At 34.7% G+C, this 26,300-nt stretch overlaps 1 protein-coding gene across 1 annotated transcript in view; it reads left to right on the top strand.

Annotated features, from left to right (window-relative positions):
• The window catches only part of IPO8 (importin 8), a 67,173-nt gene that overhangs the window by 19,748 nt on the left and 21,125 nt on the right, over nucleotides 1-26,300 (top strand). Inside the window, exons 6-19 of the mRNA XM_007968089.3 lie at nucleotides 225-314; nucleotides 2,050-2,144; nucleotides 2,725-2,809; nucleotides 5,367-5,501; nucleotides 7,179-7,278; nucleotides 10,286-10,362; nucleotides 10,689-10,805; nucleotides 11,223-11,312; nucleotides 12,904-13,069; nucleotides 14,071-14,231; nucleotides 15,271-15,396; nucleotides 19,432-19,498; nucleotides 23,094-23,219; nucleotides 23,898-23,995. Of these exons, the coding sequence (XP_007966280.3) occupies nucleotides 225-314; nucleotides 2,050-2,144; nucleotides 2,725-2,809; nucleotides 5,367-5,501; nucleotides 7,179-7,278; nucleotides 10,286-10,362; nucleotides 10,689-10,805; nucleotides 11,223-11,312; nucleotides 12,904-13,069; nucleotides 14,071-14,231; nucleotides 15,271-15,396; nucleotides 19,432-19,498; nucleotides 23,094-23,219; nucleotides 23,898-23,995 (1,533 nt within the window). The remainder of the gene's footprint in view (nucleotides 1-224; nucleotides 315-2,049; nucleotides 2,145-2,724; nucleotides 2,810-5,366; nucleotides 5,502-7,178; nucleotides 7,279-10,285; nucleotides 10,363-10,688; nucleotides 10,806-11,222; nucleotides 11,313-12,903; nucleotides 13,070-14,070; nucleotides 14,232-15,270; nucleotides 15,397-19,431; nucleotides 19,499-23,093; nucleotides 23,220-23,897; nucleotides 23,996-26,300) is intronic.

Genomic DNA, 26,300 nt, shown 5'->3' with positions numbered 1-26,300 from the left:
GACCCAAGAAACAACTCATGGCAGGTAGTCTTCTAAATTTAAAAATTTAAGTTCTATATATACATATGAATCTATTTTAAGTTAGGTTGAACCATATAAGATTGCTGTTTTCATTCTCAAATGTTAGCCCTTTCATATATTTTAGCCTTACAATGTACATAAAATTGTTGTTCTTTTTGGATGGGAAGAATTATTGTTCATGTTGTTGTTCTTCTGTTTTCCAGTATGCATTGCCTCTTCAGCTAGTGAATAACCAAACCATGACAACGTGGATGGAGATCTTCCGAACTATTATCGACAGGACCGTTCCTCCTGTAAGAAAAACCTTTTCCCAAGAAAAATAGGGGTGACGGGTTTGGAATATTTCTGGTAGACTAATTTATTATCCCTGCCTGCTCTTTGAAAAAATTTACTACTATAATAAAATAAATTATTAAAATAATTCATAATACCATTTTTAGAAAGCTTAGATAAGCAATTTAAATCCTACCAGAAATGAAAACTGTTTTTAAAACTTTATATTTATTCCTCTAGTCTTTTTTTTTTCCCTCTGCGTCTATACACAACATATTTAATTTATAAAAGTAGTATATATTGGCTGGGCATGGTGTCTCACACATGTAATCCTAGCACTTTGGGAGGCCAAGCTGGGAGGATCACTTGAGGCCAGGAGTTCAAGACCAGTCTGTGCAACATAGTGGAACCTTGACTCTACAAAATGAAAAAAAAAAAAAAAAGCTAAGTGTGGTAGCATGTGCCTGTAGTCCTAGCTACTTGGGAAGTTGAGGTGGGAGGATCACTGGTAGTTTGAGGCTGCAGTAAACTATGCTTGGGGAACAGAGCAAGACCCTATCTCAAAAAGGAAAAAAAAAAAATAAGTATTTATTGATACTATTTTGAAATTCAGTTTTCACTTAAAACTTATAAATATTTTTATGATTATCAATGCTTTTATACTTTTTTTTTTTTGAGACAGGGTCTCGCTCTGTTGCCCAGGCTGGAGTGCACTAGTGCAATCTCGGCTCACAGCAAGCTCCGCCTCACAGGTTCATGCCATCCTCCTGCCTCAGCCTCCCGAGTAGCTGGGACTACAGGTGCCCGCCACCACGCCCGGCTAATTTTTGTTTTTGTATTTTTTTCAAGTGGAGATGGGGTTTCACCGTGTTGACCAGGATGGTCTCGATCTCCTGACCTCATGATCTGCCCGCCTTGGCCTCCCAAAGTGCTGGGATTACGGGCTTGAGCCACCGCGCCCAGCCTATACTGTCATTTTTGTTGAATGTTTTACTTGCTGGATGTTTAGGCTTTAATTTTTTAGTGTTTTAAGAATGTACTTAAATTTTTGTGCACATATATGATTATTTTCTTTGGATAAACTAGAAGCATGTAAGACTTTTCACTAATCTTGCAGAGTGCTCTTCAAGAAAGTGTGCCCTCAGCTACACTTTAAGAAGCAGTGATTGAGAATGCCTGTTATGGGTACACACTTAATTCTATGTTTTTCCGTTTGATAGGGAAAAGATGGTGTTTCATTTTGATCTGCAATAATACTATTTTTAATTTATCACATTAGTTCTTGTATCTATTAAAATTTTAGTTTGTCTTAAAATGTGCAGCATTGTTTCTGTTGTCCATATTGTGAGACAAAGTATTTTGACGTTTAACTTACATACATAAATGCACAGAACTTAATGACTAGTTCAGTGAATTTTGACATATACTTGTGTTATCACCCAGATAAAAATGTAGAACCTCTTCATCATCTCAGAGTTTCCTGAAGGAACCATGGTGTTTTGTATTTTGTCCTCTGCTTATTTAGGCCTTTCGAAGATAGGAGGTAAATGTGAACAGCGGCATTGGTTAGTTGAAATTTGCTTTGCTTATTTAATTCCTACCTAGCAATCTATAAAGTAAGAATTTTCATTTATATAGCAATCCAACTTCACGTTTAATATGACTTAACCTATATCAAGATTTATCCTGCCTTTGTTATTCACATAAATCCTTTTATTATGCAGAACTTTAATCTGGGTAATTTTGTCCTGTTAGGAGACTCTGCACATTGATGAGGATGATAGACCAGAACTGGTATGGTGGAAGTGTAAGAAGTGGGCACTGCATATCGTAGCTCGGCTCTTTGAACGGTAATTATCTGTTTATTACATTGATGATCATACAGCCAGTATCTCAGTATCAGATATGATTATTTATCTTTAGAGCCACCGAGAATCAAGAGTCACTCTGTTTAAAGCAGCTTAATTTTAATCATTGGCTTTGAGATCATATTGAAGTGGGTGGTCTTTTCTGGATCTTTTCTATTCTTCTGTGAAAAACTTGGAAAAATAACATTGTTCAGCCCATTGGTAATATCTAAGAATTATGCAAGAAGCTGCATGGTCACTCAACTCCGTAATAATGTCAAATTTAATTTTAAAAGCATTTATTGAAAAAATGTATGTCAGTTGTAACATTTTAATTTCGAATATTCACCCTTCAGGAGCTTTTGGTTTAGCAAGTGAAAGCTTCTGTCTAAAACTTTACAGTGTGGCCCATAGTCTAAGTACAGGTTATCTTGATTTCATTTTGTGGCTTGTGGGAAAAAAAGGCAGTGTTAGTTTTCTGTCCCTATAGAATCCATCTTTGAATAAGGGCCTATATTTAAACTAGCAAGCATGCTGTTTGTAAAATTCACGTTATTTGTACATTGTCTTTTTGTATTTTAAGATATGGAAGCCCAGGAAATGTCACAAAAGAATACTTTGAATTTTCTGAATTCTTTTTGAAAACCTATGCAGTGGGCATTCAGCAGGTAATAAACTTATGCTTTTAAAATAGAAGAATGGTTACTACTGAAAGTAAAGTCATTTCTATCGGAAGTAGGTTACAAACATACTAATTCATTACATATTTATAGAGGATGAAAGGACAGTTCTGGGAATCTATTATAGTGCAATTAGTTTTAAAACCGAGTTTCCAGTGCAATTAGTTTTAGAACCAAATGTCCCAAGACAGCCACCACCAGAACTGAATCCTAGATTCTGGACTCAAACCTTTTAAGTTGATAGCGGAGTAGCAGTCACCAGTATTAGATTGGACTCTTCTATTAATTCTCTGACCTCTTTGGAGTTTTTTGATCTTCATTTCTTCACCTCTTTGTTCTAAGTTTTTATTTTAGAAGACATATGATATGAATTGGTATAGGAAGAGTAGTTGAGCTTATTAGACATCAAGATTCTTAGCTGAGAACTTAAACATTTCTATGGAAGTTTGGGAACCATCCTGTATAGTGAAAATTAGTTCCTGAAACAATCCAAGTTGATACAATGTTTAAAAGTTTTAAAAGCTACAAAGGACAAGTGGTGGACGAAGACTGGTTGATCAGTGTTACCATTTAAATCATATTTTTGTTTATGTTTCAATAAAATTTATTAATTATTGACCACTGGCTGTGTCAGAACCAGATTGAGGAAGCAAAGACTAATTAGACATAGGAAAAAGCTTTAATGACATAGAGGGTGTTTCTAGATTTTTTTTTTTTTGAGATGGAGTCTTGCTCTGTCGCCCAGGCTGGAGTGCAGTGGCACAATCTCAGCTCACTGCAACTTCTGCCTCCTGGGTTCAAGCGATTCTCCTGCCTCAGCCTCCCAAGTAGCTGGGATTAAAGGCACACACCACCACACCTGGCTAATTTTTTATATTTTTGGGTAGAGGTGGAGTTTTACCATGTTGGCCAGGCTGATCTTGAACTCCTCATCTCAAGTGATCCACCCAACTTGGATTCCCAAAGTGCTGGTATTACATGCGTGAATCACCGTGCCCGGCTCTAGAGGTTTTTTTTAAAAAATAGCTCTTTATTGTCAGCATTATAGTGTTAAGTACTTAAAACCTGTCGTCTTGAGATGGAGTACTCCCTTTTATGGATTATCATTTTGCCTAGTAAAATGCTTTCTAAAAAGTACAGTGCAACAATTCAGGAAGGCTGTAGTTATATAGTTGAATTTCTCACAAGTTATTTTGTTCGCTGGTGAGACAATCTATAGGGAAAATTAGTGAATAAAACCAGGACAATCAGGAAACTGGTCAGCTGTCTTCTGCCCCTTCCACTGCTGTCCACTACTGTTAAACTCCTTAAAGTATCTTAAAGTTAATTTCCACTTGAAGAGTGGTGAGTCGATTTTTTTTCAGTGTCATAAACATGTATGTGTGTGTATACATGTATACACACATATAAAAATGCCATTATATCCGTGTTACAAACTCTTGGTACCATGATTATTTAAGGTATATATTCCTGATACTTAAAAATAGTTTTCTTATCAGGGACTCTTCTCTCCCCCACTGTTGTGTGGGGAGATAATCTCCCATTTCCCATCTCCCATCACCCCTACTTTGTATGAGCCACATTTGTATTAGAAAGAATCATGTTCAGTATCATCCATTTCTAGCTTGCATCACAGAAAGGGTTTCTACATGATGATAGGACTTCTGATAAATTTGGTAAACCTGAGTTTTAGGAAACTTGAATAAAATCCATATTCTGAATTTATAAATTCTGTACCTATTTTGAAAGAATGCTTTTTATTTATTCAGCAACTCACTTATAAGCTTGATATGGTGAAGAGCTCTGGAGACCAGGAATTGGAAGGCAACTTTCTGTAGTGAAGAAAGTTGACTAAAGGTCCTTGAGCCAGTCAGAGCTGCTTTGGTGTGGTTCTTTCCTTCTAAATAATTTTTTAAATCAGTTTTTAAAAAATAACTTCTCAGTTGTGTTGTGTTTACAAAGACCTTCTGTGATCTGAGATTATAAAAGAAAATTCTCCCACGTTTTCTTTAAGGAATCCTGTGCTATCGTTTTTTGTCATTGTTAAAATATTTCCCCATCTGAGGTTTATTTCGGTATGAAGTTTAGGAAGTTAATTTAAATTTTTTCAGAGGGCTAATCAGTTGTGCCAAAACTATTTTTTGAACAACTTTTCTCTTCCAATTTGAAGGAGTCTTTATCAGATAATGAAACATCTTTGTGCTGTGTCTTGTTATATGGAAGTTTTCAATGTTTATTTAGTCAGATCTGTTATTGTAATTTTTTAAACAGGAGTTTTAACTTGTTTTGAAGAGCTAGCAGTGCAATAGAAATTTAGACTTTGCCTGGAACTTAAAATGAGACACTGTTGAGTTCAATATAACATAGATCTGTCTAATAATTAAAACTGTTTATCTGAGCTTTCTTACAAAACATTGATTTTTCTCCCAAATCTGTTAATTTTTCTCTCTATGGATTTTGAATTTGAGGTCATGCCAAAAATGCCACCTCCCCCTTTTAACCTTAAAATTGTTTATGTTCTTCTATATTTTCTATTTTCTTATAGGTGCTACTAAAAATTTTAGATCAATATAGACAGAAAGAATACGTAGCTCCCCGTGTTCTCCAGCAAGCATTCAACTATCTCAACCAAGGGGTGGTTCATTCTATAACCTGGAAGCAGATGAAGCCACACATACAGGTTAGTGTCAGAGAGCAGCTCTCCAAAATTATTCTCTGGTTAAATTAGGTTTTCTAGACAAAGTTAGTATTACTACTCCTATATTTTACATTTTATATATACATTTTGCCATTAATAATTTCTAATGAGTGAAGTCCTATGTCAGATATAAAGGGCTTAGAAATTTAAGCATTTGAGAAAAGTGAAGCCTTCAAGTTTTACGAGTTGGGAGACCTGGATTCACTTGATCTTGCTTAATCTCATTAAGCCTTATTTTCTCCTCTGTTAAGGCAGATAGTGGTTTTCTGTCCTTATCTAAAAGTTGCTAGGATCAAATGAGGTATTTTGTGTGAAAGCATTTTGAAAACTTACCAGGGCTCTACTAAGGTAGTGTTATTTTGCAGGAATTGAAGACTGATATGTGACTGTTTTTATTTTGTAGGTATGAGCAAGGTTTTTATTTCTTTTCTTGGATTGTTAAGTTTCAATAGCATCATTGTTTCTATATCAATTGTTTGCCTAAAGGTAGAATTCAGCATTGTTATTTAGCTAAAGAACAAATGAGAATGGAAAATTATAGGCCACGAATAAATAAATACTTATTTGTATACAAATAACTGGATAATTCAAGAATGTTAGGAACTGAATACCTACCGTCTCCCAAACTGTAAATTCTTAAATTTTATAAATGACATGTGAAAAGAAAAATCTTTCACTTTGCTGTTTACTGTCCAGGATAGAATTTTAGTGTTATTACCCGTCTTACCAACAGATATCTTTTCTTTGTTTTATGTAGACATCTTAATAACTATTTGCCTAATCACTTTGATCAAATAGTGATAATTTCTTTGCAATTAATAAAGATACTGATTTCATTTGCTGTGTTCCTGTAAAGTAAGGGTGAGTTGTGATAGCATTTCTTCTCTACTTCTTACCTTTGGCTTTATTTTTATATAGCTGTAAAGTAGGAATAAGAAAATGCTGATCCTTAGGCTGAATTTTTTCTCTTAGAATTATTTAATTTGGATTAAGTGATAAGAGATGATCCTGTTTTTATATAAATTGTTAGCATAAAAGGGCTTAATAGAGCATTAGTAGCAGTGCACAGAGAGGCTAATAAATATGACTTTTCTCTAACTAAAACCTACATTTGTAGAGTAGGAAATTAGTTTTTTTGTTGAAATAGAAGTAAAGAAAATTTAATTTTTTTTTTTTTTTGAGCTAGAGTCTCACTCTGTTGCACAGGCTGGACTGCAGTGGCATGATCATGGCTCACTGCAGCCTGGAGCTCCTGGGCTCAAGAGACCCTCCAAGATGCACGCCACCATGCTTGGCTACATTTATATATATATATTTTTGGAGATGGGGTCTCGCTACAGTACCCAGGCTGGTCTTGAACTCCTGGCCTCAAGCGATCCTTCTGCCCTTGGGCTTCCAAAGAGGTAGGATTACAGACATGAGCCACCATGCCTGGCCCTTTAATATTGTTAATACATGGACATTTAGGACCAAAATGGAAATATTAAAAAAATTTCAAAATAAGAACCGTAATAGTAAATATAACCTTGACGTGACATTTTACACACACAGAGTTTGGAAAACTAACATCATAAAGGCTGTCAACAAATACATTATTAGTATTCCTCTAACTTGAATAGCCTATACACATTTGTTACTTTTTTCTTTTTCTCATTTTAGAATATCTCTGAAGATGTGATTTTTTCTGTGATGTGCTATAAAGATGAGGATGAAGAGCTGTGGCAAGAAGATCCATATGAGTATATAAGGATGAAATTTGGTAATTGAGATGGTTTTATTTCTCATCAGTTCCTGCATATGTAAAGTAGTATAACTAAATTTATATTTTTAAGCGAATTTTATTACTTTGTTAAATCTCCCACGTTCTGCTTTGCATGATAAAATCTGAAACTTTGGGAGTTTGATGTTATTTTGTTGAACTAGAGAACTTGAGATTGTCGGATGTGGGGGATGAAAAGCCACCTCATTCATCTCTCTTACGGGTGCTGAAGTTCCCATGGAGCCCTCTGTTACTTACGCTGTTGTGATGCTGATCTGCAGGGATTATCCCTTTTTGCGCCTTTTGGGAGACTCATTTATAGATTGGGTTGTAAATACTTTGGAAATACTTTGGATTTCTGCATATTTTAGGGGTACCCCAATTTGGTTTGCTTGCTTATCTGAGAGACTAAGTGTTCCACAAGGGAAAGAAATTTCATATGGGGGCCCCACTGTGTATGGCCCAGTTCTTTGGGTGTCCTTTTAACTTGGATCTTCGTGGAAACTGTTGAATTGTGTAGGTGGCCTGATTTATTCCCTTTTATTCCCAGTTTATATTAATTGCTTCATGGAACACTCAAGCACTTAACATAGCAAAATATTAATTTGCATACCTATCTCCCACAACTTAGAAGCTGAGGACAGGAATTTTATCTTATTTATTTGCTTTATTTTGCATTTTCTATCTCTTCTACACCTCTGCATTCCTCCACTAGTGCTTGGCCTCCAGTATGCCTTCAATAAATTTTGAAACAAATGATTGCTAAATCTAGCACTGCGTGCTGAAAGTGCTTTCCCCTTAGTTGAGCCAGGTGTGTCTAGCTATATAAGCTAAACCTACTGGTACAGATGCCAGTTTTTTGGGCTGTGTTTTTGCAGAACTTTGTGTTTATATTATTTGATTCAGTAAGTGAGGACCCCGTTTTCTGTTGGAGACAAAGTATAAGAAAAGCAAATGAATGAGAAACATTTATCATCTACTTGATTTCTTTGTTCTTTTTCTTTTGAAAATCATTATTCATATGTGTAACTTATTTCCCTATTCTTGTGCCTTTGTTTTTCTAGTTAGTTTTGAGTGATTAGCCAACCATTCTTCTCTCTCTCTCTCTTTCTTTTTTTTTTTTTTGAGACAGGGTCTTGCTCTGTTGATTAGGCTGTAGTGCACTGGTACAATCGGAGCTCGCTACAGCCTTAACCTCCCAGGCTCTAGTGATCCTCCCACCTCAGCCTCCAAGTAGGTGGGGCCACAGGTGTGTGCCACCACACCTGGCTAATTATTTTTTGCAGAGACAGGGTCTCCTTATATTTCCCTGGCTGGTTTCAAACTCCTGGCTCAAGTGATCCTCCTGCCTTGCAAAGCATTCTTTTAGTGTTTACTTCTTTTATAATACCTATGTGTTTTTGTGATGTACAGAGTATTTGTTTAGCTTTCAGAAAGTTACCATGATTTTATGTATTCTTCATATCTGATAAGATAGGTATTAATATCCCAGTTTTTAGAAAATAAGAACTCCATGTCTGTTGATTAACAGTGGGAATTTACATTTTATTGTTTAAAAGCGGATATGGGTAACTCAAGACTGACTAGCTGAAGTGAGTTTTCTTTAATTTTTCTTTCTGTAGACTGGAATGCAGTGGCTTTGATTTGATATGTGTATTTTACTTTTGGGTAACCATAGGGAAGAACAATTACTGTATTTTCTTTTTATATGTTTGTCACTTGGAATTATTTATGTGAAACAAAGCATTCCTATCTAAATGTATTGACTGATTAATAATAATGTTTTAGTTTCTTTTTATCTACTCTTTAACCAACATCTCCCCATTTCCCCCAATAATGTTTTTTGATTTGGTAAAAACAAGAGCTCAGGCTTTGATGTTAAGATAGCGTGGGTGTGAATGCTGGTTTAGTCACTTACCTGTTGTGTGACTGTGGACAGGTTATTTAACCTCTCTAAAATTCAGTGATTTCAGCTGTCAAATGGGTAATGATAATAGTTCTGGGAGGATTAAATGGGATAATACACATGAACTGACTGCTTAGCATAGAATACTAGATGCTTCTAAAACTGTAGCATATGGCCTGGCACAGAGTAAGTACAGTACTCCAAAAATGTTCTTATTATGTTTGTATTTTATATTTTGAGGTAGACTTAGATTTGATTTTATCTTTTATATTTAAACAAGGACATATCAGATACCTTTCAAGATTTCAGTTTATTATGTAAAACTGCCTCTTCTGAAATTTGTGAAAATGTTCATGGTATTAAGTGATATGTTAAGTTTTAGATAGGTGTGTATTAAACAAATATCCATTGATGACCTGGGGAACCTACGTATCGACAGAGCCAGGCATGGTCCTAGCAGTCCCTCAAGGCTTTTATACTTGCTGTTTCCCCTGCTTGGAGTGCTTCTTCCATGGATTGCTTTCTCCCTCATTTCATTCAATTTCTGCTTAAACGTTACCTTAACAGAGTTGGAGAGGCTTTCCCTAACACCTTATTTAAACTAGCACCCCATGCTCTGTCACTCTGTCTTTTTATCCTGTTTTGCATTTGTTCTTAACCTGACTTATTATGTGTGTATATATGTACACTCTCTTTCTTTGTCTCACAACGTAAGCTCCATGAGAACCTTTTTGTTTGATCTTTGTATCCCAGGGTCTAGAATAGTGCCTGGCACATAGTAAGAACTGAGTACATTTTTGTTGTTTTTTGATAGAGGTAAAGCACTTTTTCTGTTCTCAGTGAAACATATGTGCAAATGCATTGTTTTCTTCAATATAATAGTTTGAAAGGACAACCTGTAGAGTTTGAGGAACATTGTTTTGTGCAGGAGACAACAATGTTGTGGTGCCACTGTATATCCTTAGCTTTTTAGTGCTGTCAACCAGTGTCATATGTGGATGGTTTTATATTTTTGGTTTGAAATAGCAGCCAGTCAGGTTTAAAATCTAGAATAAGTAATTATATTTTTGCTAACACAGTTTTAACCTTTTAAAATCTCAGATATTTTTGAAGACTATGCTTCTCCCACCACAGCAGCCCAGACTCTCCTATATACTGCTGCAAAGAAAAGAAAAGAGGTATTTCATTTTTCTTTTTAAATCCAAAACAAAAGTGGCCTGTGTTGATTTGATACTCTAGTATATCCCTGGTATTTGAGAAATTATGTTGTTATTCATTATAACTTGTTACCTTAAGAATTTTTTTTTTTTTTTCTGTCCTGGTGAGGGGAAAGGGTATCATGGTTATTTTGTTTTCTTAATGAATTGTACTTTTCTTATTGAGCTTATAGTTGCTTGATAGAACATAATAAAATAGCTTTATTTTTAAAAATTTGTGCGTCACAGTTAATACTATAGTAAGACAAAGTTCATGTAGACTAAAATGGATTCTTCTATTTCTTTAGGTGTTGCCAAAAATGATGGCATTCTGTTATCAAATCCTAACAGACCCGAACTTTGACCCTAGGAAGAAAGATGGAGCCCTGCATGTGATTGGTTCCCTAGCTGAGATTTTACTGAAGGTTAAGATAATCAAAATTTAATTTACTTAATAACATTGTAAAGCACAGGCAAATGAGAGAATATGAAAGTTATGGTTAATTTAAAGCTGGTGACTACTTCTGGATAATTGAGTTGACAAATATCCTCCTTTCTGTCATCTATTTCTTTAATTAAAAAGAAAATTTGACTAATATTTTCAGTATGAAACCGTTGCTATGTGAAGGGGATACAAAATATCTTATTTCTACAAAATCAATATCAAACTGATCTAAGGTAATATTTGTCTTGTTTTAAAACATGCAACATATAGGTCAAATAATTTCACAAAATTATAAGTAGAAGTACATTAAATGCAAGTCGTAGTAAACATACTGGATTAGGAAGTGATTCTTACATACGAAAAAGAAACTGATAAGTTGAAATTTGTTTCCTAATAGAAGAGTTTATTCAAGGACCAAATGGAGTTGTTTCTACAAAATCATGTATTTCCATTATTATTGTCTAACCTGGGATATCTTCGAGCTAGAGTAAGTGTTTCATATTTCTGTTAAATAAGTTTCTCATATTTCTGTTATGTATCTTGAATCTTCATAAGATAATTATTCAAATAAATGTTTTTGGATAAATTGACCTTTTATCACATATTGAGATGAAATAGAGTCAATTAGAATGTCTGCCTATGGTCACATCAGCTGAATAAAGGACAGACTATTAAAGAAAAACATTTATGGGCCGGACGCAGTGGCTCATGCCTGTAATCCCAGCACTTTGGGAGGCTGAGGCGGGCGGATCTCTTGAGATGGGGAGTTTGAGACCAGCCTGGCCAACATGGTGAAACCCTATCTCTACAAAAATACACAAAATTAGCTGGACTTCGTGGCGGGTACCTGTAATCCCAGCTACTAGGGAGGCTGAGCCAGGAGAATTGCTTGAACCCGGGAGGCAGACGTTGTGGTGAGCCGAGATTGTGCCACTGCACTCCGGCCTGGGCGACAGTGAGATCCTATCTCAAAAAAAAAAGGAAAAGATTTATGGATTTTATTTCCTGCTGGTTTTATTTCATTTGTCACCCTAGCCTCACTTGTTGCATATGTAAAACATGCAATGAGAAAGGTGATTTTATAGCAGTCATACAATTTAAATTCACAAATGGATTTATTTTGTGTATAAAATGACGTGAAATTCTGGATTAGCTAAGAACTTGAATTTGATTTTCAGTATATTAGGTAGATTTGCCTTAGTAAAATGGAGAGATTAATAATGCATGTGAAATTGTGCTCTATGTGTATATTCTTTTAGAATCAATGTATTTTATGGAGAAATAGAAACAGGACTTTTATTCAAGAGCCTAGTATTTCTCTTTATAAATATATCAGCACAAAAAATGTCTTGCTTAAAACAACATATATTAACAATGCCTTGTATGCTAGTAAGCATTTTATAAAATAATAGTTACTAGCGAGATATCTGGACAAATGTGGAGTAGGGACGCTGAGAGCCCATGAGCATTTTTACAGTTGGGCTCCTACCTTTGAGAAGTTGTATGAATTGTGATTCTCTTGCTAAAAGTCTTTAGTAACTAAAATTAATTTCTGTTGATTGTGTTTGATGCACACAGAGAGTAAAATATAATAATCATTCTGTGGTCTAATAGTTAAAATGTGATCATCTATACCAGGTTTAAAATTTTTGGTACCTATGGTGACTGAAAAAAAGGAAGTTTGCTAAACCAGTTAGTGTAAGGGAGAATAATGTTTTACCTAAGTGTGACAAATGAATTTCAGATACTGGTTTAGAGTTGCTTTTACATATAATAAATTAGTTATGAGTTATAATATTTATTAAAAGCATAAATATATTTTTTTCAAAGACATATTTGGCTTATTTTTCTCTTTCCCATGAAAAACATTATTGCATATGGGTAATTTAGAAGTAATGAAAATGCCTTACTTGTAAAAAGGGGGATGTAGAAATTAGAAACTAAGGCTACTATATTACCCCAAAAGCAAACATTTCTTCATAGAATTGATGATATGTTTCTAAGTTCTTATATCTGTGACATTATTACAGAATGCTATAATCCTAATAGCTCCCTACTTACCTTTTTTAATAATACAGTCTTGCTGGGTACTTCATGCATTTAGTTCTTTGAAGTTCCATAATGAGCTCAATCTAAGAAATGCAGTTGAATTAGCGAAGAAGAGCCTGATTGAAGATAAAGAGATGCCTGTCAAAGTTGAAGCTGCCCTTGCTCTTCAGTCCTTAATTTCTAACCAGATACAAGGTAAAGCCAAAATACCTTTCAGATGTTTTCTCAAATAATTTCATTTACTTTCTTCCCTAATGAGGATGCATCTCCATGTCTGAGGGTTCAGGGTTTGGAATTCTGAGGTTTTGCCCTCTCAGAATTTTGTAGTTTATTCTTGTCCTTTTTAGGTGTTGCTATTGACTGTAGTTTTCAAAATTTTAGATTAGGAAACATGTTAATCATTGTGGGGCGCTAGGATAGGCTGGGTGTAAAGAGACCTGGGCCCAGTTTTGATTTTGCTACTAACTTGCCATGGAAACCTGGGCAAGGTGCGTGATCTGTCAAGGCTCAGGTTTCCACATATTTAAGTTTAGGGGAGTTGGACTGGATGACTTCACGATTCCTTTCACCTCTAGGATTCTGATTCCCCTAGTTTTGAAAGTAGCAAGTAGTATTTCTCATGAGTGATAACAGAGTCTCATTTGTTCAGAGTGTTCTGATGAAAGTTCAAATAAACCTTTGAAAGTAAGTTCAGCTTTACAAAGAACATGAACCTAGTTTGCCTCTATTCAACAGTGTTTCAGTGGGAGGATTGGATATTGTATACATGGCAAAGGAGGGTGGTAGAGATGGCCTGGGGCAGGGAAGGGGCCCCATCAGTGTTCTGGATAGTCTTCAAGTACATGATTTTTTTTATAACTTGTCCTGAGAACTGATTCATGTTTTCCAAGTCATTCTGATGACCAAGTGTATGTATAATTAGAATTTCTCAGTGGGGACTATTAGTATTTTGGGATAGTTTCTGCACAGGACAGTTCTCTTCTGTACAGAACTTCTTATCCTTATATTACTCTTGGGGAATTGATATATTGGTGAACATTATTTTGGTACAGCTTTGTAACTTACCACAGAGCAAGTGTGTATCTAGAACCTAATTTAGGTATTACCCTGGGTCACTTGACCTTGTGACCAAATTAATTCCTTTTATCATCTGGACATGGTAATTTTTATTACTTTTGTTTGTTTTATTGAATTAGCTAAGGAATATATGAAGCCACACGTGAGGCCTATTATGCAGGAACTGTTGCACATTGTTAGAGAGACAGAAAATGATGATGTTACTAATGTCATCCAGAAGATGATATGTGAATACAGTCAAGAGGTAGCCTCAATTGCTGTTGATATGACCCAACACTTGGTAAGACTGGGCAGTTTTATGTTAATTTGGTTTAGAAACCTTGAGTAATCTAAATAAACTCCAAAATATGGAGTTCAGTTCTATTTGTACAGTCATGTGCTGCATAACAACATTTCAGTCAATGACAGATTGCATATATGATGGTACACTCATAAGATTATAATGCTGTAGTTTTACTGTACCTTTTCTATGTTTAGATACAGATATTCCATTGTGTCATGATTGCCTGAGTATTCACTACAATAACAAACTGTACAGGTTTGTGGCCATGGAGCAGTAGGCTATGCCATCTAGATTTGCCTAAGTACACTCAATGATGTTCAAGCAAGGATGAAATTGCCTAACGACACATTTCTCAAAATATATCCATGTTAAGCGATGCATGACTGTAACTGAAATATTGATAAAAAAATTATTCTGATATTTCTATAGTTAATTAGACTTTAATAATAATTAGGATAATTTCTTTCATCTAGAATATTCTGGAATTTTATGATGTGCCTTCTAAATTTTTAATTTCTGAGCTTTGAATGAGGAAGTTCATTTCCTTCAGTTTGGGGCAATTTATTGCTTTACTTTTTTGATAAATTTCTCGTTACTGTTTTTTTTTCTGTTCTGTATTTCCTGATGTGGAGAATTACATCTGGACTGTGTCTCTAATTCTTTTTAAAACTTTTCCTCCTGTTTTCTATGTCTGTTTTTTTTGTTTCATTTTCTAAGTGATTCCTTGACTTCTCAATCTTCTATTGCATTTTTCTTTTTAGTATTACTTGATTTCACTTGTCCTTGATTGTGATTTTACTTGCTTAGTGACAACTAGAAGTTAAATATTAGCTCTCTGGATATAATAGCTAATGTAAATAGCTATACTTAAAACATGACAGGTTCTGTTATTTTAAGAAGAGAGATGATTCAGTCAGCAAAGTGCAGACTTCAAAGTTTGAGCAATGTAGACTTTAGATGTGTGACACTGCCATTTTGCTTTTATAAAGGGGGAACATAACAGTACTAATGGAATATTTTAATGTTATTTTCATAGGCTGAGATATTTGGCAAAGTTCTTCAAAGTGATGAATATGAAGAAGTCGAAGACAAAACAGTAATGGCTATGGGAATTTTACATACCATTGATACTATCTTAACAGTTGTAGAAGATCATAAAGAGGTGAGATTTCTTTGTGGTTTATGATACAATAGTGGCATTTAACTGAAATTTATGTGATCAGTGGGCATGAATTTTGAAGTCTCCACTTTTAAACTGCTACTTAGTTATCTTGCTAGCCTTTAAAAATTGCCCTCACGTTTTAAAGAAACATTTAAATGACTAACATTATAATATTATATTGTAATATTTGTAATATTATAAATGTAAATATTATAAAGTATATAGTGTATCCCTTTATATTAATTTGAGTTCAGTTAAGCATATCTGCTATGTACCAGGCTAGGTTCTTGGGGAATACCAAATTGAATAAGAAATGAGCCCAGCGGCCGGGCGCGGTGGCTCACGCCTGTAATCCCAGCACTTTGGGAGGCCGAGGCGGGCGGATCACAAGGTCAGAAGATCGAGACCATGGTGAAACCCCGTCTCTACTAAAAAATAGAAAAAAATTAGCCGGGCGCAGTGGCGGGCGCCTGTAGTCCCAGCTGCTGGGGAGGCTGAGGCAGGAGAATGGCGTGAACCCGGGAGGCGGAGCTTGCAGTGAGCCGAGATAGCGCCACTGTACTCCAGCCTGGGCGACAGAGCGAGACTCTGTCTCAAAAAAAAAAAAAAAAAAAAAAGAAATGAGCCCAGCTTTCTGGGAACCAACAATCTAGAATTCTTGGTAGAGAGTGACAGACAGCAGTCCAATCACAGTGGCAAGTGTTAGGTGATGGAACAGAATTCTGATATAACAAGTACTGTAAAAATGGAAAGGAATAAGTGAAAGAGCTGAAAGCATACTCAACTGAATTCCAGAATGTTATTGGGATAAGGCTTTATACAGTTATTTATCTAGTGCTTTCACATCCATCAGCTGATATGATCTTACTAATGCCACCATGACATAGATAGCACAGGTAATGGTAGTCTGTTTTGCAGAAGCAGAAACAAAGTTCAGGTGGATTTAAGAAACTTGCTCATGGTCCCAGAGCTAGTAAGTTGTACATTTGGGTTTGTGGTCAGATCATTTTGATCATGTATCAGTGTATCCCCATTTAAAACCTACGGCTTCTTCCCAAGTATCCCATGGCCTCTCCTTAACTCAAATTAGATTTTTGTTCATTGCTTCCGTGAGCGCAAGTTGACTTGTTTGGCACTGATGGCAATTATTGTTTTATAAGGTGAACACTTAGGAAGCAGGTGCTAGTACTACTGTATTTATTTATTTATTTATTTATTTATTTGAGACAGTCTCACTGTCACCCAGGCTGGCGTGCAGTGACATGATCTTGGCTCACTGCAACTTCCACCTTCCAGGTTCAAGCAATTCTCCTGCCTCAGCCTCCCGAATAGCTGGGACTACAGGTGTGCACCATCACACCCAGCTACTTTTTATATTTTCAGTAGAGATGTGGTTTCACCATGTTGGCCAGGCTGGTCTTGAACTCCTGACCTCAGGTGATCCACCTGCTCCAGCCTCCCAAACTGCTGGGATTATAGGCGTGAGCTGCCATGCTTGGCTGCTACCACTGCTTTAAATAGCATTGTTAAACCATGTAGCTGTTGGTTTATCCTGTGTTTATCACGTGCCAATGGAAGATGACTTGGTTTTTGTTTGTTTATTTGTTTGAGACAAGTCTTGCTCTGTTGCCCAGGCCGGAGTACAGTGGCATGATCTCAGCTCACTTCAACCTCAGCCTCCCGGTTCAAGTGATTCTCCTGCCTCAGCCTCCCGAGTAGCTGCCTGCTACCCCCCAGGCTAATTTTTGTATTGTTAGTGGAGAAGGGGTTTCACCATGTTGGCCTGGCAGGCCTGGAACTGCTGACCTCAAGTGATATGCCTGCTTTGGCTTCTCAAGGTGCTGGGATTATAGGCATGAGCCACTGTGCCTGGCTGACTTGGTTCTTAAAAATGGCTTGATGCTCTTCTAGACTAGTCTTTATATGCCTAAAGGGCTTAATTTTTATTTTCATTTTCATTATTTTATTTTTGCGCCCTTCTGTATTGAAACTAGGTGGTCCTCTTGGTAACAGTGAGATGTTCCAAATTAAATTACAAAATTACAAGTAAATTTAAAGGATCGTTCTTTTGTCTTATACTTAGAACTTGTATTTTAAATTTGAAGAAACCTTAGAAATAACCTCGTCCAGTTTTCACAAGTGTGTGTGGGGCATGGAAGAATGAGCTGCAGGGATAGTTTAAAAACAAAACAGCATCATTTTGTTTTTATTTTTTCTCTTGATATTAAATTTATTTTGAATTCCAAATAATATTAAAGGGACATGTGAACTTATTGTAATTATCAAGAGAGGCATGGGTGAAAATTGAGACACACTAATACAGCATCCTTACCTAAAGACAAAAAAAAAAAACCTGAAGCCTTCAGCTAAATGGCTTTACCAAGGCCATGAATAATTACAGGCAAAACCAACTGGCATCTTGGTCTCCTGACCAAGATTTTGCGCTTTAACTTATTAAAAGCAAACTTTGAAAAAAATATATCCTTAAAAGGAAAAAGCACATTTATGAAACACTGACAAATAGTGTATGTATGAAACACAAAATTGTGAATCTAAAATAGGTGCTTAAGCATATGCATTTTTGTTTAATGGTTTTAGCTTTATTGACAGTTTTTTTAAACTGGGAAATTTTGGATCATTTGAACCTTAAGACAGTGGTTTAAGTTGAATATTAGAATATACTTGACAGTTGAAATAGGACGTTTACATGAAAATGTAACCCGTCATGGATTTTAACTTATTTTAAAATATTTGATACAAACATATGTTGAAAAATTAAAAAGATGTGAAAAGAAAATTCATTGAAATTTTACCTTCTCACTCAACTCCCCAGCTATCTAATTCTCCTCTCTGAAGTAGCTATGTTTTTCCTTTTTTTTTTTTAAACCAGGTTTTTGTGCCCTTCTAGAGACTTTTCTGTTAACATATATATAAGCAAAAAGTGAACGTGTATATTTTTCTTTTATGAAAATGCTAGCATGCTATACACAGTTTTTATTTGCTATTTTTTACTTAATATATCTTGGTGATCCTTCCATGTCAATAGAGTTATATATTTTTAATAGTTGCTTAATATTCCCTTGTATGATGTGTCAAATTTATTTCACCAGTCTCTGTTTAGTGGATATAATTTAACTGTCTCTTGTTTAAATGGACATTTGATTGCTAGTAATCACAAACATTGCTGAAATGAATGAATGGCTTTTCACGTGTTGTTTTGCACACATAATATGTGTAAAGGGTAAATCCCTTGAGGTGGAATTGCTGGGTTGCATCGTGATTTGTATTGGTAAGTTTGAAGGATGTTGCCAACTTGTCCTTCATTGTATGTACCATTTACACTCCACAAATCAATATACAAACAGGGTCTTTCTTCCCAGCCCCATAATTGTGATCATTGCCAGTTTTAAAAGGTCAAAATTGTTAATGTTGCACTTGGAATTTGTACTCTTACCATGTATTATAATGAACATCTTTTTATAAACACAGGCAAAGATTATTTTAAAAAACACATATTTTCTATTGTATTTCAATTTTTAAAAATTAATTTTATATAAGGGGAATTTGATCTTTGTGATACCATTTGAAAATATTTCACTTATTTTTTTGACTTCCCAATGCCCCATACAAAAGTTTTTAATTTTTTAGTTAGATGATTTCATTTTTTTAAAAATTATTTCTGGGCTTTGAGTCACTTTCCCTTTTCAGGATTATACAAGAATTGTTTTTATTATTTTTTTTATGGTTTATTTCTTCACACTGAAATATTTTATCCATTAGGAATTTATTTTGGTATAAAATACATGGTAAGGAACTAAATCGTTAAGTTTGTTATGGATTTAACCCCCATTTCTGCCATTAGTCTATTTTTCAAAATTTTCTGAGTATTCTTGCATGTTTACTTTTTCACATGAAGTTTAGAATTAACTTGTCAGGTTACTGTCTGAAAAATGTCCTGTTGATATTTTTCTTGGCACGTTATTAAATTTATATATTATGATAATTTTAAGCTTAATATTTAAAATTTATCTTTAGATTACGCAGCAGTTAGAGAATATCTGTCTACGGATCATTGATCTTGTTCTGCAGAAACATGTAATTGGTAAGTTCAAAGGTTAAATAAAAAGATAAATTGAAAAAATTTTAAAAATTTGAACTCAAAGTATAATTTTAGCCCTTCAGATTTAACAAGATTGACAATTTGAGAAAGAGAAGCATAATCACTTTAATTTTTGGATGTCCTTTCTAGTGTTAAATATCTGTATTTTCATTTAGAGATAAAAAAAATTATGCATCCAAGGAAGAATTTTTGGTTTTAGAACTTTAAAGGACAGTAATTTTAAATTGTACATTGCTAGAAATGAACTGTGATGAGGTTTAGGTGAGGTTACTTTAATCTGGGATCGAAAAATGTTTAATAGTCATTTTTTAAAATCAGAAATGTGAAATGGCTGGGCACCGTGGCTCACACCTGTCATCTTAGTAGTTTGGGAGGCTGAGGTGGGTGAACTGCTTGAGCCCAGAAGTTCAAGACCAGCCAGTGCAACATGGTGAAACACTGTCTCTACAGAAAGTTAGCTGAGTGTGGTGGCATGTGTTTGTGGTGCCAGCTACTCAGTAGGCTGAGGTGGGGAGGATCACATGAGCCTGGCAGGTAGAGGCTGCCATGAACTGTGATTGTGCCCCTGCACTCCCCTTGGACAACAGAGTGGGATCCTGTCTCAAATAAAGTATGAGTTAATTGTCCTGTTGTCTATTATAGTATCTGACTTCTGAGTAGAATCAGTAACCAATGTTAGATGTTACAAGCTGATGGGAATTTTGTAGAGGAGGTGAGTCTTCCATTGTATTCAAGCATTTTGAAGATGCTAGCCCCACGTCATGTGGGTGTGAGAGAGATGCAAGCTGTGTAGTACTCAGAAGGATGCAGGAAAACCATGTCTCTGATTAAGGGCAGTTGTCTCCAGGCTTTTTATTGTTCACTCTGTTAGTAAAAAGTTGAGCATGTACTGCTAATATATGTGAATAATATTTTAAGAGTACTTGAATACAACATGGTAGATATAAACAGTGGAATACTATTCAGCCTTAAAAAGGAAATCCTGTCATTTGGACAATGTGGGTGAACCTGGAGGACTTTATGCTAAGTGAAATAAGCCAGGCACAGAAAGACAGATACCACAAGATCCCAAACTCATAGAAAGAACAGAATTTAGTTAGCAGGAAGTGGAGGGAGGGGAGATGTTGGTCAAAATGGTGACCATAGTTAATAACAATGTATTATATACTTGAAAATTGCTAAGAGTAGATTTTAAGTGGTGTCACCATGAAAAGCTATGTGAAGTAATGGATGCTAGATTTAGTCATTCCACAAAATATACGTATTTCAAAATGGTGTATACTTCATATATACAATTTTTATTTGTCAATTCAAGGTATTTTTAAAAAGTACATCTTTCAATAAAAAGACCAGTGGTTGCCAGGGTTTGGGGATGGGGGAGAGGGCAGGATGAATAGGTAGAGCACAGAAGTTTTAGGCAGTGAAACTACTCTGTATGATACAATGATGATGAACAAATGTCACTATACATTTGTCAAAACCCTTAGAATGAACAATGCAAAGAGTGAACCTTAATGTAAACTATGGCCTTTAATTAATAATAAAAGAATTTCTGAAAGTTCTGTTTTGGCTTATTTCACTTAGCATAGTGTGTCCCATCTCTGTTGTTGCAAATAACAGGATTTTCTTTTTTTTAAGGTGGACTAGTACTCTATCATGTATAAATACCACATTTTCTTTATCTGTTCATCTGTCAGTGGACACTTAAGTATTTTCATATCTTAGTTATTGTGGAACATGCTTCAGTGAACATAGGAGGGCACATTATCTCTTCAAGATCCTGATTTTAATTCCTTTGGATATATACCCAGTACTAGGATGACTTGATCATATGGTAGTTCTATTTTTAATTTTTTGAGGAACCTCCATACTGCTGTCCACAGTGGCTATTTTTACTCTCTCACCAAGAGTATACAACAGTTTCCTTTTTCTCTACGTCCCCTTCAGCATTTAACTTTTGTCTTTTTGATAATAGACATCCTTGTAGATATGAGGTGGTATCTTGTTGTGGTTTTGATTTGCATTTCCCCCATGATTAGTGATTTAAAATATTTTTTTATATACGTTGGCCGTTTTTATATAATCTTTTGAGAAATATCCATTCAGTTCCTTTGCCCATTTTTAAGCTGGGTTATTTTCTTTCTACTGAATGATTTGAGTTCCTTATATGTTTTGGATACTAAATCTTCATTTGATATAGGTTTTAAATATTTTCTCTCATTTTGGAGGTTGTCTCTTCATTCTGTGAATTGTTTTCTTTGCTATGCAAAAGTCTTTTAGTTTGATGTAATCCTATTTTTCTGTTTTTGCTTTTGTTATGTGTGCTTTGGGATCATATCCTCATATCAAAAAAAAAAAAAAAAAAAAAAAAAATCATTCCCCAGACCAGTGTTCCAAGTTTCCATGAAGCTTTTCCCCTATGTTTTTATCTAGTAGTTTTATCATGTCGGGTCTTAAAGCTTAAGTATTTAATTAATATCAAGTAGATTTTTGTATATGGTATAAGATGAGGGTCTAATTTGATTTTTTGCAAATGGATATTCAATTTTCCCAGTGCCATTTATTGAAGAGACTGTCCTGTCTCCATTGTGTGTTTTTGGCATCTTTGTTGAAAATCAATTGACCCTAAATGGGTAGATGTACTTTTGGGCTTTTTAATCGGTTCCATTGGTCTGTGTGTCTGTTTTTATACCAGTGCCATGCTAGAACTTTTAGAAATTCTGTATTTAGATAATTTATTTTTCAAATGATTTCCTTACGTAAATTATTTCTCAATATTTGTAATTTCCATTTTATTTTGCTAGCTTTTGAAAATATCAAGTTTTAAGTAATATTAGAGAAACTTTAATCAAGTTTCCAGGGTGAAGGCTGGTTTTTATAAGAGAAAAACCTTTCAAGTTAGACTTCTTTGCTCAGTGATATGGTAGGAACTATTTGAAATTTTTGTTGAGGTTTGTGTTTCCTGGTTTTACGTGTAGATATAATTTACTTTTGACTGAGAATAATGATATTCGTGAGTATAAGAACATTTCCTTTGAACTCTTCTACTTTATAGTGGGTCTTATTGTCTCGATTAACTTGAAGAATACTGTATGTTTTACAGGTTTTGTAAATTGACAGAATACTGCCTGGTATATAGTTGTTAGTAAAAGTATAAATTTGAGATAGGTAGATACTTTAGCCTGATGTAATTAAGCTCTCCAAAGAATATTATTAATTACTTGTACATTTTAAATCCTCGACATGAAAGAGGAATGATAATCTATTCCTTCTTGTATCTATTTCTAATACAGTTTTGTAAATATAATAAAACAGAAACAACTTTATTTTTTCAATAGTGTAAGAAAGTTTAGTGAAAACATTTTTGCCTTGCCTTATTGAACAGAGGGGCAGATCTTGGTAAGAAATGGAAGGTGGCAGATACATAGCCGAAGATACAAATACTGAGAAAGGAAGTTTATGAGTACATTGGATAGAGGAGGACTATGTGTGCGTAGGTAGTCTAAATCCTCTAGTGTGTGGTCTTTGTTTTAACTTTTGCTATTTCCTAACATTCTAACTAGAGATTTTCTTCCAGAATTCTATGAAGAAATTCTTTCCCTGGCATACAGTTTAACCTGCCACAGTATTTCCCCTCAAATGTGGCAGCTTCTAGGTATACTATATGAAGTGTTTCAGCAGGATTGCTTTGAATACTTTACAGGTATGGCTTTGACCATATAAAATTTTTGCTTTTCTGTGTCTAGATATTACTTCCTGTCGACACCTGAAATAAAAACACATACGATTCCAATATTGACCAGAAAATGTGTTTATTTCCCGGTCACATGAAAGCTGGGGCTATTGTAGCAGTGTTTTTCAGACCTAGGTATATAAGCAGAGGAGGTAGGCTGTATTTCTTATGGAGTCTTAAGTTAGTTTATGACCAGAACATATATCCATATGTTAATTTAATAAGTATCTTATGGACACCAACTATATTCCAAGCCCTATTTTAAGCTCAGTAATCCAGCAGTGAGCAAAATAAACAGCCTTTTCCCTTGTGAAGCTTACATTCTAATGGAGATGATGGGAAGGTAGGGAATCACTCAGACAAATGAGCAAGAAAATATAAAATATGTCAGATAGGGATGAGTGTGCAGTGGAGAAAGGGAAAAAATTCAGCACAATTGCTTCATAAATGATGAGCATCTTAGTCTTTCTGCTTCACATTTTCCCCATCTATAAATATACAGCAGACTTATTACTTTGATTTCTAGCCTTTTGTGGTTGCATGGGAAGATACTAATGTGTGGGTGCTACAGAAATATGATTTCAGTGGGAATAATTTATTTCTATTCCTGTCACTCAAGTCTCATTTGAATTTTTGATTTTTTTTCAGACATGATGCCTCTCCTCCATAATTATGTGACAATAGATACAGATACCTTATTATCAAATCCAAAACATTTAGAAATTCTTTTTACAATGTGTAGGAAGGTAAGCATGTCCTTATCTATTGTTGCAGTGGTTCTTACTAATGTTTGCCTGTTTTGCTTCAGGATACTTTTTCAGTTTGTTTCTTATACATTTAGTTCTGCATTATCTTCATCAACATATATTCTTTCATTTGTATTTTCAAAAGGATCTTTGGGATTTGAAAGTTTCATATTGTGTGTCGTGCTTATGAATGTTTGCCACTTTTATATCTACTTTTTACTTTGTGTTTTTTTCTTTTGGAAATGAATTTTCTACTTGATTAAAGAAAAGTGCTAGGAAAATTAACCACACATTTTGTTAATCAGTGACAAATGGAATGATCTTTTTTATTTTTTAATTTAATATATATATTGGAAGCCACTAGATGTAGGTAACCTGAGCATAAACAAGATAAAAATTATAATAGTTGGAAAAGCATCATTTAACAGGAATCTATACTGTACAATCTACATAATGGCTACTGTTATCCTTATACACAAACATGATTGTCTACCATGTTGTCTTTGCCACAAGATAGATTTGGCCCACTATTGGTTATATTTTGGGATCTTTGGCTAAGTAACGTTTTTCTTCTCCTTTAGGTAAATAAATAAATAAACAAATAAATGTCTGTATACACACACACACATAAATGTGAAACTGAAATTATATTGCATAAAGCTGGCAGGCAGATTTTGTAAAGCTCAGATAACCAGACACCAAGAAGTTTGGCCATAGAGTTGGGAGTAAAATAGCTAGTGTACAACCCCCACAACACATTTTTTTTTCCTCACTAGAAGGGGTGTACCTAAAATCTGGTAAGAGCTCTGCACTGATAATCAGTAGATCTGGTTTAGGTCTAGGTCTTAGTTTAGTTCTAAAGAGTCAGGGAAATTTTGGGAAGTCAGTAAGCTTCTTCAGGTATAAAGTGAAGGGGCTGAACTGTGAGTTGTAATGATTCATTTACCTCTGTGAATAACCCATGTTGTTAAATCATAATCACGTGGCAATCTTCAGTTTTCCCTGTTAGAGAGGTAGCTGATAGAGAAAGAGGGAAAGAAAACAAGTATAACAGTTCTGTGTATTCCGTTAGTAATTCACAGCTTCCCTGTATGTTTGCAGATATAGTAAAATTGATACAATGATTTCCTTATACTTATCAAGTAGTTATAATATATTTAATATTTTGTGAATATGAAATACTAGTTTTAATACTAGCTAATATTTGAATTCTTATTATATATACCAGACGTTTTCTAAATACTTCCTACAATATTAACTTAACCTATTGACAGCATGAGGAAGGTATCACATTTGTATCACAAGGAAACTATGACATAATTTCTTGCACTGTGCCTGAGGTTAGGAAATAGTTGTAATCACATAGCTACTATGTGTTGGAGGCAGATTTGAACCTAGTCTGACTCCAGAGCCCATTTTAAAAATTACAAGATACATTTTTGTTTTCTTTCCTTTTGGCAAACCAAAACAAAAGGCCCCCAAGTAAATGCAATTTTGGGAAAAGGGAGTAATTATTTTTCTTTCTGTATCATACAGCCCCGTGAAGTAGGTTCTTTTATTCCCATTTTATAGATGGGGACAGTCAAACAAAGAGGTTCAGTAACTTTTCTAAAAACACAGCTAATAAGTGGAAGAGCTGCGGTTTGAACCTAAGCAGCCTGGTTCCAGAGTCCATTCACATTTGGAAGCTAGACTGTGATATACTGTCGTAGAGATAGCATTTTAAATTTATGTAAATATGGCTGATTCTTGGCTTTGCCTGATATCTGCTTATGATTCAGCTATTTTCCAGCTTCCAAAATGTTTATTACTGTTATCTCTACTTCTTTTCTTTGTATGTGTACATCTTTAAAATCTCTTTAATGTCATTTTGATAGCATTTTGGGAGAGAATGAAATTAAATGGGAATGTTAAATCTGTCAGAATTATCTGGAATTTCTTAATTCATTTTTCTTAAATTTTATTTTTCTAGAAAAGTATCGAATCTAAGCTTTTGAATGTAAAGAATACAGTGTTCTTACAGTATTATTTCTAATCCTTCTTTTGTCTGTATTTGTGTCTCTTTCCTAGTATTTTTAACATTTTGCTTTTTTTTTCCTTAAAAATAACTTACACAAAAGTTGCATACTTCAGTAAGTCTTTTTTCAATGAATATGCGTTTGGTTTCCCTCTGTTACCTCTTTTTGTCTATATTTTAAATTTCTGGCCCACCCTTATTTCTTTAAGTCTATTCTTTTTCATCTTAAACAATTTTTAATAGAAGCATGCTCTATTCTAGGAACTTTTTTGAGAATCTTATTATAAG

The sequence above is a fragment of the Chlorocebus sabaeus genome, chromosome 11 (assembly GCF_047675955.1).
Source record: "Chlorocebus sabaeus isolate Y175 chromosome 11, mChlSab1.0.hap1, whole genome shotgun sequence".
Lineage (NCBI taxonomy): Eukaryota > Metazoa > Chordata > Mammalia > Primates > Cercopithecidae > Chlorocebus > Chlorocebus sabaeus.
The sequence above is the reverse complement of the archived record's forward strand: the minus strand, read 5'-3'. Positions and strand labels throughout refer to the sequence as shown.